The 18120-nt window shown below is 31.0% G+C and overlaps 1 protein-coding gene across 1 annotated transcript in view; it reads left to right on the top strand.

The window, feature by feature from the left end:
- Nucleotides 1-16390, top strand: part of LOC143078756 (nuclear pore complex protein Nup93-like) — a 39588-nt gene extending 23198 nt beyond the window's left edge. The window contains exons 18-24 of the mRNA XM_076253707.1: nt 6034-6150; nt 7318-7436; nt 8063-8180; nt 8776-8859; nt 10315-10385; nt 12781-12847; nt 16181-16390. Of these exons, the coding sequence (XP_076109822.1) occupies nt 6034-6150; nt 7318-7436; nt 8063-8180; nt 8776-8859; nt 10315-10385; nt 12781-12847; nt 16181-16300 (696 nt within the window). The 3' untranslated portion in view covers nt 16301-16390. The remainder of the gene's footprint in view (nt 1-6033; nt 6151-7317; nt 7437-8062; nt 8181-8775; nt 8860-10314; nt 10386-12780; nt 12848-16180) is intronic.
- The last annotated feature ends 1730 nt before the right edge of the window (nt 16391-18120 follow it).

Below are 18120 nucleotides of genomic sequence, written 5' to 3'. Positions count from 1 at the left end.
GACATCCTAAGTATAATACTGCAAATGGTCCTTCCATAGTTATGGCTAGAGTTGTTGGAAATAGTATCCTGATGTCTTTAGTATTGTAGGTGGTCAGTAGCTGATCGTTGTGGTCCAGTATATGTAGTGTATGGTTGATATCATCAGCCACAATAACATTGTCTAATGGTGTGGCTACTATTGACTTAGGACTAAACTCGCCATACCTGTTGATAGAGGGTGATCCTACATAGTTATTGATGATATCTTCTTTCCCTAAGACAACCACACTCTTTTTAATTGATGTTTGTATGACAAAAATATTCCCATTAACCATACTGGTTATTGAACAAATTAATCCATCAAATATAGATTCATTGTTTTTATCCTTTTCATACCTTTTCAGATGGTTGCCATTTGTATCCATAACAACAATGAGAGTTATTCCCCCTACTATCACTCTTCCTTCATTTGTCACATGTACACTACAAAGACCGGATAATTCTTCACAGTATACTGAGTCTGTCACATAAATAGATCCTGCCTTGATCTGCTTCAGTCTGGATTCTGATGTAGCCAGTAGAATGTCATTGCAAGGAGTAACAGCTATATCACTTACTATCAAATTAAAACTGTTTCTGATTGTGAATTTATCTCCTACAAGTTTACCACTCTGGAGTGCTTTATATGATCCAAAGATGTGGGAACTTTCCTTATCTCCATTACCAATCCATACTATGTCATTCAAGGATACCGCCAAAAACTTTATATCCAACATTTTGATTGGATATTCTTTAATGTTAATTAGTTTCATGTAAGTTGGAGAAATCTTGACTAGTTTGAAACCAGATAGGGTCTCCACTTTCTTGCCTTGTGCCGCCTCCTTGCTTTGTTGTCCCTCTTCTTTTTCTCGTTGGCCCACCTCCTTTAGGTCAAGAATTTTATGTTCTTTGTCAGCCTTGAATTTAGAATGTACTTTAGCTTTACAGTTACTACACATTAATAAGTCACAGTCGACACATTTCCATTTGACTTTAGGATCCCTATCACATAACTGACACTGTATAGGACATTGTCCAAGAGGATAGGACATAGCCATATAGAAAAAAATCAGTAATATATATGTACCTTAAATCAGTAATATTTATGTACCTACAAATCTAAGATTAGATATTTTTTGTATGTCTGAAGATTTGATAATATATAAAAGATAAATATGGTGTAAATATCAATGAGACACATTAAGTTATCAAACCCAAACATTAGCTTTAGTCAGATTCTGCTGGTTACGTTATCAAACCCAAACATTAGCTTTAGTCAGATTCTGCTGGTTACGTTATCAAACCAAAACATTAGCTTTAGTCAGATTCTGTTGGTTACGTTATCAAACCAAAACATTAGCTTTAGTCAGATTCTGTTGGTTACGTTATCAAACCAAAACATTAGCTTTAGTCAGATTCTGCTGGTTACGTTATCAAACCAAAACATTAGCTTTAGTCAGATTCTGCTGGTTACGTTATCAAACCAAAACATTAGCTTTAGTCAGATTCTGCTGGTATTTTGGTACTTTGTATCTCCTGCAAGTTTGGAAAAGTTGATTGAAAAGATATTGATACCCAATGCCAATATTTAAATTTAACTGTCTAGATTTGATAAATACTGTATGCAGTGGTAGAAATACAAATTATAGTTTATTATCTCTACCAAGATTGATTTTCTCACTTGAGCGGAGATGACCAATGATAATCTGTTTATTATTACTGGTATTTTACCTGTGACAAATTTGTTACTTTCATTGACAACCGCCATGTGCACCCTCAGTTTCTAAGGATAAATTTTTGTTTCACTCAACTTTGCTGAGAAAGGAAATTATCAGTCGGTAAGATCAAAGGAAAATTTCCTAAAATAGCCATAATATTATCATTCATTTAACCTTGAATCCTTCAAGAGATTTCTAAAGAATTGTGTTTGAGACTGCTTTACCAATTAAAAACCCAATAACTCAGGAATTATTTTAAAGGTACCTATATAAAAATGGAACCTATCTACAGGTTGTGGTGACTTTTTTTATCATTGTACCCTATCAGAATTGTATAAAAAATATTTTCTTTCCCTCTGGTCGGGTTGTTATATCTTTGACACATTACCCATTTCCATCCTCAATTTTATGTATAAAATTAAACACAAATATAATGAGGGTCATTTTAAAATCCATGCAAATGTAGGTCGCCAACACAAATATATACAGCTGTGACTTTCATTGTTTGTTATCAGCAAAACATATTTATCTTTGTGCCCATTGCCTTACAGGTGTATGTGAGGAAAAACAATATAAACATATGTAAATAATACAAAATCAAAGTCAGTTGAGCTAGTAATTTTATTAGATATAGAATTATTATTGTTATTCAGAGGCTTTTTATTATTTCACGATTTTGTTTCTTCACATGTATTTTCTATGACCTTTTCAAAAAACCATCCATTGTGTTTGTTATTAATTGACACTAAGAATATAAGAGATGAATTTAGTCTGTACTAAACTGTTTATGTATCATTTGAACCAAGGAATCTGCTGAAATGTTAATTTTGCAATACCGATTCAAGTACAAATGTACAATCATGGACAAAGAATGATAACTCAAATTCATATTTATAATTTGCCCTACCTAAATACAATTAAATGTTTCAAAATTACAAGCTATTTTTACCCTTTAGTGCTTACAAGCAATTTTATTTTTATTTAGAATTAGACAGTCTCAGGTATAAATATAGGTACTCCTACAGATAATTTGGGCTACAGTTCTTGAAGTTGCCAAAAGGATACATTCAGTTTGTGAGGGTCATTTAACCAATGCATTCACTATAAATGCAGTTAAATAGAAGTCCTCAAGACTTGATCATTCATTAAAATTTAATCCATTGATGATAATATTGATAATGGCAACAAGAAATGTTAATACAAGCACACATGTGTTCAATCTGTACATTAATCTTTTCTTTCTTTTTCTCTCCTCTTTTTTTACGGGATCTATTCCAAATGAAGTTTTATCATCATCTGGACCAATTTGATAAGAAGCATCTGCCATTGTTTCCTCCTTTATATGTTTAGAAATGTAAGCCTCCTTTTCTCTATCTTCCTGTTCCATCTGTTTGACCATGTACTGTTCCCGTCTAGATAAGATAACAAGCATCACTCCTACAACTATCTGTAACATGATCGACAAACAAATGAGTAACACGCCAGCAATACAAACAGTTTGGAGCTTACATTCCTTCTTCTGCAGTAAAGTTTTTACCAGGCTTACATTGGAGAGAAGTAAAGCAGTAGTAAGACTACCCTGGGCTTTAGCTTTCTGGTTAACATACGAATTGTTCATGGTCCCTTTGCTTTTTATCACTTGAACTTTTTCTTTGTTCATTTTGGGCTATAATCTGTATATTGTCTGAAAAGTATAAAAAAAAAACAAATATACTTGTTTAATTTTATTTCATTTATATGTTTAAGACTTAAGTGTGACGTCCATTTTCACTGAACTAGTACACAAATCCCCCCTGGATCCACAACTGATCATTTTCTACTGTAGATGTGACATAGATGTGGTATTTCTGTGTCAACAATTTTTGAATATAAAATAAGGTGACGTGTCATAATTGCCAATGAGACAACTTTCTACCAGAACTCAAGATGTGTTATTAAGCAGCCAAAGGTCAAGTTTGATGTCATTTCCGAAAAATACACTGTGCCAAAAATCTTTGTAAATTAGCCTTACATCTCATGGTAATTTTTTTTTACTTTTTGAAAAAATAGATCTTGCATTTTGTATAAACTAAAACCAGGTCAAGTCAGAGTCTTGAAAAACAAATTGTTCGATTACCAAATCAAACATTTGAATATGTCTAAAATAGTAGAGGACAAGTGTGAGTTAAAGAGAGGATATGTAATTATGCTTTTTATGTTAAAAAAAACCCCAAAAAACATAATTTTCTCTGTACTTAAAGGGGCACTATCTGTCAAATTCATGTTCACCGAATTTAATCAAATTCTCATATTTGATTTATAACAATGTAAAACATTTATCCAAACTATTAAAAGTCTAAAATAAACAATTAACAGGGCACAGGCATGAAAATAAGTAGCTTTTTTTTTCATGTGTATTTTAGTCTAGATGCCATCTACTTAATTATCGAGTTGTCCTCTAAAGTCATCCAATGACCATATAAGCAATGTAAACATAAATATAGATATAAATAGATTAAGTAAACTCGTGCTGTTGGATTTTTCTAGGTCTATTTAATTTCATATGATAGATGAAAAACAAAGGTTTATCATCGTTTTTACCTGTTAAAGAATGATTTTTTACCTGTAAACGAATGATTTTTTGTGAATACAATCAGTCAATCAAATGATTTACGTTTGTTTCACTTTCAATGTTTACATTCTTTTTCTTTAAATAACTTTACACATACAATTCACGTGTTATCTATCAAGCTAAGGGGTTGAATTAAAGTTCTCATGAATAGGGATTCAATGAGGTCAAATTATTCACTTGCAAGTAAATAATTCATAATCAATGTTTTTTTGGCTTATGTTGACAAAATTGAACCATACTGGCTGTTAAAATCAAATTTTTATTTCACCATTTGCATTTCCTTATTGATTGAGCAGAAAAAATAATATATTAGTTTTTTATATATCTCGTAGCTAGTGCCCCTTTAATAAGATAAATGACTGATTTATAAGATTGTATGTATTGTAACTGACTTTCTGACTTACAAATGAGGCTGCATGTTGTATAAATTATATTTCCATTCTACTTACAGTAATTGACAATGTCTTACCAGAATATAATGTTTCACCTTGCATAAATTGAATATTAATAGTGATGTTTAATTATATAGATTTTTTAGAATCCTATTTCTTAATTTATCATTGTCTATGAATAAAAAACTTAGTAATTACAATTTTTAACTTTTTAAGGATCTATGCCAAAAAGAGATTAAATATTTATTTTTTCAGTACATCCTTGTAGGTTATAAAAGATAAAATCTGCTTTGGTTTATGTATCATTCCTTGAATATCTCAAAGAGAAGCTTTTTTACATATTTGCATATAATTGTTGACAAGCAATACTTTTCTTAGGGTGAAGTTTTCTTTAGATATTTAAAAGTGAGAACTCAATTAAGGAAATATATATCTCTTCTTTGAACATTAATTTTACCACAATTTTTATTTTGTCTATGATAAAAAAAAATGATAATTACCAGTATCATTTTAAACTTTTTAAGGATCCATGCCAAAAAGAGATTAACATTTTATTTTTGATTTACATCCTGGTAGGTTATACAAGTTAAAATATTTTTTAAAGTTATGTCTCATTCCTTGAATATCTCAAAGAGAAGCTTTGTACATATATGCATATAATTGTTGACAATCAATGCTATTCTTAGGGTGAAGTTTTCTGTAAATATTTGAGAGTGAGTGCTCAATTAAATTATTTAGGAAATATATATCTCTCATTTCAATTAATTTTACCACAATTTTTCTTTTGATATTCTAAACAAAATGTTCAATTTATGAATTATATATTTCTCCTACAAACAAGCACTTTTCTAGTTTCCAGACAATAACTTGTGTTTAAGTGTATGGATCTCTCTGAAATTGTACTACAAGGTTCCATACTACAAAGGAAAGGCTAGGATTGAGTTTTGGGGTTATTGCTCCAAGGGGGTTTCAAAAGGTTGGGGGAGGGATTTTTTCCCCAATTTTTTTTTTTATTTTTTTTTTTAAAGTTTCAACAAGAAATCTCCAATTGCACAGTATTGCACAATATATTTGTAAGATCTTTGACCACATTTATTTTGTGTCAGAAACCTATATTATGTCAAAAATTTGATCACAATCCAAATTCAGACAGTATCAAGCTTGAATATTGTGTCCAAATATGCCGCAACTGTTCAGGATTCGACCTCTGTGGTCGTATCAGGCTGTGCTCAGCGAAGCATTTTATTAATGTTTTGGATTACTGTTCATTTATTTATAACTTTTATTTACAGCCTGGTGCAATAGATAAATTCCATGGAGATACACATAAAATTATAGATTTAGTTGCTAAGGATACAGAAGCCAAAGGATTGTTTGAAGATGCAGTCAGATTATATGACCTTGCTAAGGTAATAATGAAATAGGTTGCTGGGGTAATACTGACCTAGGTTGTTAAAGTAATAATGACAAAGTTTGCTGATGTAATGATGGTGAAGGTTGCTTAGGTAACAATGAAGTAGGTTGCTGGGGTAATACTGACATAGGTTGTTAAAGTAATAATGATAAAGTTGCTGATGCAATAATGATGAAGGTTGCTAAGTTATAAATGGCAATTGTTTCTAGATAGTAATTACCTAGGCACAGTATGTTCTTACAGTAATAATGTTTTAAGTTTTTTAAGAAGATTTTCACTAAATTTAAAAAAGAAGATGTGGTATGATTGCCAATGAGACAACTCTCAACAAGAGACCAAATGACACAGAAATTAACAACTATATGACTACAGGTCACCATATGGCCTTCAACAATGAGCAAATCCCATACCGCATAGTCAGCTATAAAGTTGCTAAGGTGATTTTAACCAAGGTTGCTAAGGTAATTTTTTGTCTGAAGTTGCTAAGGTGATTGTAACCAAGGTTGCTTAGGTAATAATGACCTATATTAGTGTGGTTATAATGATACTTATATTCTCATCACTTCGTTGGAGTCAATTATTTTTATATTTTCTGCTTTTTGACTGAGAATTTTGTATGAAAAGTGCTTCAAATGTTTGATAATTTAGTTTGAATATTAAACATGTTAACTACGTGGAATGATTATGTTGTAGAAACACGACAAAGTGTTGGAGTTACTGAACAAGTTAGTTTGAATATTAAACATGTTAACTATGTAGAATGATTATGTTGTAGAAACATGACAAAGTGTTGGAGTTACTGAACAATTTAGTTTGAATATTAAACATGTTAACTACATAGAATGATTATGTTGTAGAAACATGACAAAGTGTTGAAGTTACTGAACAATTTAGTTTGAATATTAAACATGTTAACTATGTAGAATGATTATGTTGTAGAAACACAACAAAGTGTTGAATATTAAACATGTTAACTATGTAGAATGATTATGTTGTAGAAACACGACAAAGTGTTGGAGTTACTGAACAATTTAGTTTGAATATTAAACATGTTAACTACGTAGAATGATTATGTTGTAGAAACACGACAAAGTGTTGGAGTTACTGAACAATTTAGTTTGAATATTAAACATGTTAACTACATAAAATGATTATGTTGTAGAAACACGACAAAGTGTTGGAGTTACTGAACAAGTTGCTTAGTCAAGTGGTGTCACAGGCTAGTTCTACACAGTCATCTAGAGATAGATTGAGAAGTCTGGCCTTTGGTATTGCTGAGAGGTATATAGATCTCCATTCAAGTCACAAATTACTTAGTTATTAAAAACCCCAACACAAGGATTTATCTTTTTGGTTCCTGAAAAAAAGGGATAAGCAGCTGAAGATCAAATAAAAAAAAACCTTTTTAGTCACAAATTATATTGAAGTCTACAATGTTGGAGTTTGACCAAGATGAGCGATACAGGGTCTTACGAAACTCCATCTTAAATGGGTGTCGAACTTTTTTTTTTTTTGAAGGATTAAATTGTCAGCAGAAATTGATGAGTTTTATAGGAAAACAAGTTAAATCTGTCAGTTGGTTTTCTATAGGATGCAGTATATTTATAAGTATCTTCCATTTGAACTGAATACTGTTGTGAAAAAATCAAATATTCTTTGGTTGATTAAGTGAATAAGTGAATATCTATCTTGAAGAATAAGCGGACAATATTAAGCAATATCTACTGCAAACAAACTTTTAAATGATACCAAATTATGAAATAAGCTACAAGTCAAAGTTAAAAAATCTTCTAAATGCTCAGTTAGATGTCATGGGTCTACTTTAATATATATAATTGATCTTACAACTAAATGAGATATTTGATTGTACATACTAACATTAAAGATATGTATATTTTGTTACTTAGGTACAGAGCACAAGGAGCTGAAGGGAACTTATCCAATGCCAGTACATTCTTCTTGTTACTTGACCTTTTGACCTTCTTTGATTGTTTCCATGATGGCAACATGGATGAAGCTCTAACAGTAAGTTATGATCTTGGTATTTTTACAAATTTAATCAAAGATAAATTGAGGTTAAAATTGAAATGTCTTGTGTTTTGATACACAATTGAGTTCAATTTTTTCTTTTAAATTTGATAAAGAAAACATATTCAATGTATCCAATATATGACATTAACATGTCATATATTTCTAATAAGTGAAAGGCTTACAACTTGTTGGTTACATTGAATATGATTTCTTTATAAAATTTAAAAGACAAAAGCAAACTCAATTATGTCAATCTTTAAAACTCTTCTTTTTTTTTTGCAGATTTATAGTAATTTGAATGAGATTAAAATTCATAGTTAATATTAAATTTGATTGAGTTTTAATACTTATAATAATAAAGGAGATGCAGGTATGATTGTAAATGAGACAAATATCTACCAAAGTTCAAATTAAGTGGATGTAAGCAAATTTAACTGTAAGAACTGTTAGTATTGAATGCTTTGGCATCATAACCTTTTTGCTGTACACATTGTTTTACACAAATAGAAGATAATTTATTATAATATTTTTTTTGCTTAGGTGAATATACACATCATATTTGTATTTAAATTTTCAATTTTATTTCTAGGTGATTAAACAGTTGCAGTTACTTCCCTTGGCAGAAAATGCTGTAGAAACCAAAGTAATGGCCTTCAGACATTATAATGATGAGGTAAACATACATGCTGTATAAGCCTTGATTTTAAATCTTTATATTTGTATGGAGGCATGTCCTTAAATAGATTATCCTCTGATATTTTTTATATTCCCTTCAATTTTAATTCACATATGTGTTTTAAAGGAGATAAGGTATTGAGTAACTGCCCCTAAAAGGAAGTACATCACTAATTCATGGTCCCATTGCTTTCTATGTTAAATTCCTCCATTCCAAGCAGACTCACCTCTTTCATTTTAAGTTCAAATAAAGTGGCAATCATTGCATGTCAAAGCAACAATTTATGGTGTCTTCTACTGAAAAAATCAACATACCTTTAATGGCATATAAGAAAGAACTGGTTCCCAGAACTTCGGATGTACCAAAACAGGTACTTCAAATCTGACAAACAGACAAAATGTACCCTCTTTTTAAAATTTGGTGCAGTTTTTTCAATATTTAAAATTAAAAGTCCAAAAGAGTTCTACAATGATCACAAGCCCTTCAGCTTTCATTTGATGCCAAAAATACCTAAATATCCTACATATTTTGAAAGTTACACTAATGCGTAGGAACTATTTTGCGTTAAATATGTACTACTTTTTGGTATGTGCTTTCTGGCCTGGCCCGAATTAGTGGTGTTACACCTAAAGGGGTAGACTAACTATTTTCCTATTAACTTATTTATGTGGATGGAGGAATAATTGTATTTTCATGGATAGTAATTTCGTGGTTTTGCCAAAGCCCGAATACAAGCCTAAAAAATAATGTATACTTAGATAAACATTTAAATTTGTGGTTTGCATTTACCCACAAAATGCATGAGAAATGGTATTCCATGTGTAATTTTGCTTCCACAATTATCGTAAAATTTTAAATCTCAGTATGTGTTATCTATATATTCACATGAAACCAGATTTTCTTGTAGGAGGATATATTTTCATGAATTTTATTATAATGAAATCAGATAATATCAAATGTTTCTTCCTCTGACATATGTCCTTTGTCTAATCATTTTATTTTGCAACTGCCTAAAACAGATGTGCAAACTAGTTTGACTCTGAACTACTACTATGATTTTAACTATGAAGACTACTACTGTTTAAAAGTTGTCTGGAAAATCAGTTAATTAATATTTTTGCTTTGAATATTAGTCTTATTATATATATGGACAGAACTGAACCAATAAGATACTAGTTGAATCAGTTATCTTTTCTACAGCTTATAATTTCAGATCTGTGTCTTATAGAACATTGAAAATAAAAAATTGGCGATTTAGAGATCCAAACTTTTGTTTTTCTTTGATAAGAACTTTAAAATAATGAAACCTTACAGTTTGGAATTTAAACAATGGGACAGGAAGACTTGATTTTCACAACGGTAGAATTTACCTTTATAGAGTTATTTCCCTTATAAATATGATTATTATTTTAAGGACTTTAAATTTGATTATTTGTTTTGACATTTTTGTAGGTGAGGAGATGCTTACCAGATATTTTATTAGCCACAATGAACATTCTACACAGTCAGTATAAAAATGCCAAGTAAGTTTAGTTAAGAACTTTAAACTGACACTTAATATCAAAATGATTTCAGATTAAAAAGTAAAATAAAAAAATACCGAACTGCAATGAAATTCAAAACTGAAACTCACTTATCAAAGGACAAAATCAAAAGTTTCAAACACATCAGGCAAATGGATAACAACTAAAGTGATCCTCATCTGTGATCATCTCACATAATGTCAGATTGAATTCTGTTTTTAGCTCACCTGGCCCGAAGGGCCAAGTGAGCTTTTCCCATCACTTGGCGTCCGTCGTCCGTCGTCCGTCGTCGTCGTCGTCGTTAACTTTTACAAAAATCTTCTCCTCTGAAACTACTGGGCCAAATTAATCCAAACTTGGCCACAATCATCATTGGGGTATCTAGTTTAAAAAATGTGTGGCGTGACCCGGCCAACCAACCAAGATGGCCGCCATGGCTAAAAATAGAACATAGGGGTAAAATGCAGTTTTTAGCTTATAACTCAAAAACCAAAGCATTTAGAGCAAATCTGACATGGGGTTAAATTGTTTATCAGGTCAAGATCTTTCTGCCCTCAAATTTTCAGATGAATCCGACAACCCATTGTTGGGTTGCTGCCCCTGAATTGGTAATTTTAGGGAATTTTTGCTGTTTTTGGTTATTATCTTGAATATTATTATAGATAGAGATAAACTGTAAACAGCAATAATGTTCAGCAAAGTTAGATTTACAAATAAGTCAACATGACCAAAATGGTCAATTGACCCCTTTAGAAGTTATTGACCTTTATAGTCAATTTTTAACCATTTTTCGTAAATCTTAGAAATCTTTTACAAAAATCTTCTCCTCTGAAACTACTGTGCCAAATTAATCCAAACTTGGCCACAGTCATCTTTGGGGTATCTAGTTTAAAAATAGCCGTGGCGTGACCCGGCCAAGTAACCAAGATGGCCACCATGGCTAAAAATAGAACATAGGGGTAAAATGCAGTTTTTGGCTTATAACTCAAAAATCAAAGCATTTAGAGCAAATCTGACGGGTTAAAAGTGTTTATCAGGTCAAGATCTATCTGTCCTGAAATTTTCAGATGAATCCGACAACCTGTTGTTGGGTTGCTGCCCCTGAATTGGTATTTTTAAGGAAATTTTGCTGTTTTTGGTTATTATGTTGAATATTATTATAGATAGAGATAAACTGTAAACAGCAATAATGTTCAGCAAAGTAAGATTTACAAATACCTCAATGCAAAGGAAATGGTCAGCTGACCTCTTTAGGAGTTATTTCCCTTTATAGTCAAATTTTAACCATTTTTTCGTAAATCTTAGTAATCTTTTACAAAAATCTTCTCCTCTGAAACTACTGGGCCAAATTAAACCAAACTTGGCCACAATTGTCATGGGGGTATCTAGTTTAAAAAATGTGTGGCGTGACCCGGCCAACCAACCAAGATGGCCGCCATGGCTAAAAATAGAATATAGGGGTAAAATGCAGTTTTTGGCTTATAACTCAAAAACCAAAGCACTTAGAGCAAATCTGACATGGGGTAAAATTGTTTATCAGGTCAAGATCTTTCTGCCCTCAAATTTTCAGATGAATCCGACAACCCGTTGTTTGGTTACTGCCCCTGAATTGGTATCTTGAATATTATTATAGATAGAGATAAACTGTAAACAGCAATAATGTTCAGCAAAGTTTGATTTACAAATAAGTCAACATGACCAAAATAGTCAATTGACTCCTTAAGGAGTTATTGCCGTTTATAGTTAATTTTTAGCATTTTTCATAAATTTTTGTAAATTTTTAGAAAATATTTTCCACTGTAATTACTGGGCCAAGTTCATTATAGATAAAGATAATTGTAGCAACAAGAATGTTCAGTAAAGTAAGATCTACAAACACATCACCATCACCAAAACACAATTATATCATGAATTTATCTGTGTCCATTGTTTAATATGCACATAGACCAAGGTGAGCGACACAGGCTCTTGAGAGCCTCTAGTTTATATAATTTGTTGTTGACTGATATTTATAAAATACGGAGATGTGGAACGATTGCCAATGCGACAACTCTGCACTCCAGACCTAATGATGTCGGTGCAAGCAAGTAAAGGTCACCTGCACAGCCTTCAACAATGAGCAAATCCATACTGCCTAGCAAACTATAAAATGCAATATGTAAAACAATTAAAATAAGAAAATAAATGCCCTAATTTATGTACAAAACACCAAATGAAAAACATATGTACAAATTTTCTAAACACATTTAAAGTAGAAATCATCACGCCATGAATCAGAGTATCTTTGATATCAGTATCCTTGAAAATAATGAATACACAGTATATATTGAATTTTTTAATCTAAACAGACAGGTATATCTTAAAGTAAATTGTATCATGATTTATATTTTAACAGAACAACAACATCACAGAGTCCGTATTCTGGCTGGACAGGGCGAGGTGAAGATGGCGGCAAGGAAACTGTAAGTTACTAAGTCCTTTATTTATTCATGTACTATGTTTTGCCTTCCTGTTTAAGGTGGAAAAATATACATATGATTAGTTTTTTTTTATGCCCTCCCCTCTGTAGTTAGTTCTGTATATGGTTAAATTGTGGTCAAGGTAGTTAGGCCTTTAAGATTTTGGGCCCCATTATCAAATTGGTTCACATTGAGATCCAAAGGGTCAGAAATTTAAACTATGTTTGACTTCATAAAAAATTGAATTCTTTAGGTTATTTGATATGCTGACCATAATAGGTAAATGTCCAGTTTGAAAGTTTTAGGTTTTAAGACCTCGTTCATTCTGTGTTATAAATATATTATACAATCCAAAATTAGAGTGTAATCAAGCTTGAATGTTGTGTCCATATTTCTCTGAACTGATCATGGTTTGTCCTCTGTATCAAGCTGTAGTATGAATGCCAATTAAACAACTCTCCAAAAAACGACCAAATGACACAGATATTAACAACTATGGGTCACTGTATGGCCTTCAACAATGAGCCGAACCCATACCGTATAGTCAGCTATAAAAGGCCTTGAAATGACAAAGGTAAAATATTTTATTCGCATTTAATTTAGAAACAGGCTCATATTTTTCCATCCAAACATTAAATATATGTAAGATATGTAGCACTTTTAAAGTGTTAAAAGAATGTTTTGCTTTTCAGTCATATTTGGACAAAATCCTTGGTAAACGTGCAAAATATAAAAAAGAAGATGTGGTATGATTGCCAATGAGACAACTATCCACAAAAAACCAAAATGACACAGACATTAACAACTATAGGTCGCCGTACGGCCTTCAACAATGAGCAAAGCCCATACCGCATAGTCAGCTATAAAAGGCCACGATAAGACAATGTAAAACAATTCAAACGAGAAAACTAACGGCCTTATTTATGTAAAAAAAAAAAGCTTACTATAAAAAGTTATACAATCTACAGTGTTTTGTCCCTGAAATGATTGTTTAATAAAAGCTAGATAAAAGGTTGTAACAAAAGAAACACTATTTTAGTTGCAAATTAACAAGTTTTTATACTTATCTGCTGGAATCTCATTTGTAATTGTGATCAGGCTAATTGAATGGCAGACATTTTATTTCCATATGTGGAAATAAGAAAAAATTAACTCAGAATCATCGACAAATAGTATCAAGTGATACGTGATTCTAAATGATGACCTCATAATCATTAACAACAAATATCAAGTGATACGTGATTCTAAATGATGACCTCATAATCATCGACAACAATTATCAAGTTATACGTGATTCTAAAAGATGACCTTAGTTGTTTAAAACCAATTTCAGAGGAGTAAAAGATTTTATACAAAAGTTCAACTCAATTTGATGTACGGAATAAAAAGCGGCAATACTATTCCACCATTGTTCTTCCCATAATGGACTTTGTTAAATTGGCATTTTTCAAAAAAATTGTACATAAATTATCATTGTTTTTGATGTAGATATACTTTGCTTGAATAAAGTAATATCCTGTTTTGTACTTAGTACAGAGAAAATTTCAAACAACAATTCATTGCAGATATGAATATAAATAACCATCACTGAAAGTAAACCAATGAACAAGGTCACCTCAAGTTTCCAAATATTTCATAGGAACACCAAATAAAAAAAGAATGGAACTTTGAACACAAAATATATATATTTATGATTCAGAAAAAAAATTCTGCATTAAAATGCAGGGTTAACTAATTACCTACATTTTCAACTCTTATTATGCCTTAATTTTGGTGGAGGGGCATTAAGTGTTGCCTTTGTCCCGTCCATCATATTAACATCCTAAAATTACTTTTCCCCTCCATCCATATTTACATCCTAAAATGTTGCCATTGTCCGGTCCATCTATATTTACATTCTAAAATTACTTTTCCCTCTCTAATTTTAGTTTTCCTCAACCAAATATTATCAAACTTATACACACAGCTTATTTCCACAAAACACAGATGAAGATCGATTTGGGAGGTGTCATTTTTACCGTTCTTGAGTACTGTCCCAAATAACGTTCTATGCAAGCGTGGTCTCACTTGTCCTATATGACTTTCTAATAAAATCGATTACTTAGGCACATTTTATCTTACGCTTCTTAACTTAGGATCCTAGCCAATCTAAAATAAAGTGTCACTTAAAACTAAAAAAATAATAGAAAAAGACAATTTAAGACATTTTAAATGGATTTAAATACAAAAATTCCATTGACTTTGATTGACATGAGAAGAATCATGTATTTGAAAGTGAATAATATAATTTGTCCTATAAAGTTATATTAGAGATATAATATTAAAGGTGAATAACAGTTTTTTATAACAACAGCAGTTTGTAACACCACATGCAAAAGTTATATTGCTATTGTTTTTTTGAAATGCCAATTCAGAATATTGAATGAAATATGACTTTTGCAAATGTTTTTGTTTAAATGACATTGCTTTAAGGGGGTAAGTGTAAGACATAAATATTATTCTATTGTTCAAGCTTCAAAACTGTCAAAACATTTTTAATTAGCACCAATTTACACCTATAATTTACAACTTGTTTTAAGTGCAGACTTTGAACATGAAATAAGCAATACAAAAAAACTTTTGGATATGTTATCTTATGTTCTCACACACTACAGAAGCAGCTGGCTGCAGATAAGGATTTTTTTTTTTTTTTTATCATCATCATGGATTTATTTTTGCAATAGTTTAGTAGGTGAAGAAAAAAAATACTTCATACACAAGGATTGAATTCTATTCCTTCAGATGCTAATAATTTTCAGAAGTAAATATGTTAAACCAAAATTTTTCAAAATTTGTCCACACCCAATATGGACTGAATTTTCAGTTGAATGAGAACACAAAAAAGAACAATGTGACATAAGAGGTGTGACCTTTTGATTTAGGTTTAAAATAATAGGTATCACTAAAGTGGGAATAGAGTTCTGATTGGACAGGTTTTTGCTTAAGTTGACCTTTCCACCAGGTTTGACTGTAGTTAAAAAAAAATTTAAAACTCTTTACATATCCTTTTGAGTCAAACTCAGTATTAGTTATATTTTTCTGTTTTTATGAATTTTAAAATCACTAGAAATTCATTGCCTGGACACCATAGTTTTAGCAAGGATTTTGATAGTACATTTACTATACCATTCCTTGGTTTTAGTAACGGTTCTATATTATTTCTTTCAGAAAAGTACATACAAGCTGAATGAATGAGGAACAGAAATCAATCATTATTTTTTATTTTAAATGTGTTGCTAAACTAAATAATATGCCAAACATAATCAATCATCACGTTTTTTTGTTTGTTTATTTCAGTATCTGAATTATATAAGAGGTCAAGCTAAAGCCCTGATCATGTTCGCAGGAATGCTTCCATACAGACTACCAGGTGATACTAATGCAAGACTTGTTCAGATCGAGGTTTTGATGAACTAAGGAGAAACATCTCAAAAATTACTGTTATATATTGTAAATTTTCATATTTAAAAAAAATTGAAATAAAAATCATTAAATATAAATCATTCATTTTGACTTCACATTTATGATTAAACATTCTAGGTATCAGTTAGGCTAAAATAAAAAGTATGTGTGTTTATTGTACCCCTACCTACCCTTAAGTTTTTTTACCAATTTTATTAAGCACTGTTAAAAGTCAAATTGTTGCTCTTAGACTCAATGTAAAATAAAAATTAAAGATAAAAAATAATTCCGTACCTACCTACCCTGATTTTTTCAGCATGTCACAGTAAACACACATAATTTTTTGTTTGGCTGTAGGTTGAAATGGGTATAATAGGATTTGATACATTTTTCTACAGGTTGTGTTAACTTGGTCAAAAACTTCATAAACTGAATAAAAGTTTTTTAGGAGTCAGGACTCACAAAAAATAAAATTGAGAACAGAAATAGGGAATGTGTCAAAGAGACGACACCCTGATCAAAGAGCAGAAAACAGCCCAAGGACACCAATGGGTCTTCAACACACCAAGATAATCCCTCTTCTGTATGCAGGCTTTGGCTGGCCACTAAAACAAAACTGTGTACTAGTACAGCTAAAATGGACATCACACTCAGCTCCAAAACATAAATGAAACAATATTAAAAAGTCAATGTGTTATGATTGCCAATGAGAAAATTATCCACTAGAATAAAGAGTGAGGATGAAAAGAACTTGCTTTTTAATTATGAGTTATCTCTCTTTACATTTAGTGAACATTTGGAATTCTCAAATTTGATTATAATAGCGGCAAAGGACTTGTTTTGTTGTAAATTACAAAAGTTAACAAACATGAATAACAGTTGCATGTAAAGGTACAAAATCAGTCTTCAACAATAGACAAGAGCTTTAACCATATGTCCAATAGACAAGAGCTTTAACCATATGTCAAACTCTTAATTGGTGCTAAGTTTTAAATCAAGTTTGTTTATAATGAAAGAAATTGTGTGACTTATTTTTGTAAGAAATTTTTTAAGAGGAATTTTGCTGGTAGAAAAAAATTTGAATTTGGAAAAGCACTATAAAGAAAAAACACAATTATTAAAAAAAGGTGTTTAGAACAGGGTAACATGAAAAAGTGAGATATATTGGTTTACAGTAATATATTCAAATACATGTATTCCAGAAAATACCCATTTTCATGATTTCTCTCTTTTGTAAATCTGTGCTTCCACATTAAATTTATATGAGATTATACATAGGGATTCTTCTGTCTATTTGTCCATCTGCATGTGAAACATTTTGTTAATTACTCTCATAATGGAAAATCATTTAGATAATAGTTGGATCACCATGACCTTCATTTAAATTTAAGCAAGTATGGATAAGGTCCTTAAAAAAAACATTCATTTATTAATGATATTTTACCATTACATTAAGAATATATTATTTATATTTAAACAAATTTGAAAAACTCAGTTTATAGGGATAATGATCCAGCATCTACGGCGGCAGCGGTGTTAGCGAACTTTTTAAAAGCTTTATATTTTAGAAGGTGGAAGACCTGGATGCTTCATACTTTGTATATGGATGCCTCATGTTTAGATGTTTCCGTCAGTCACATGTCCTTGACCTCATTTTCATGGTTCAGTGACTACTTGAAAAAAAGATAAGATTTTTTGTAATGTTAAATTCTGTCTTATTATAAGTAATAAGATAACTATATTTGGTATGTGCATTACTTGCAAGGTCCTCATGCGCGTCAGACAGTTTTCATTTGACCTCGACCTAATTTCACGGATCAGTGAATAAGGTTAAG

The sequence above is a fragment of the Mytilus galloprovincialis genome, chromosome 6, assembly GCF_965363235.1.
Source record: "Mytilus galloprovincialis chromosome 6, xbMytGall1.hap1.1, whole genome shotgun sequence".
NCBI lineage: Eukaryota > Metazoa > Mollusca > Bivalvia > Mytilida > Mytilidae > Mytilus > Mytilus galloprovincialis.
The sequence above is the reverse complement of the archived record's forward strand: the minus strand, read 5'-3'. Positions and strand labels throughout refer to the sequence as shown.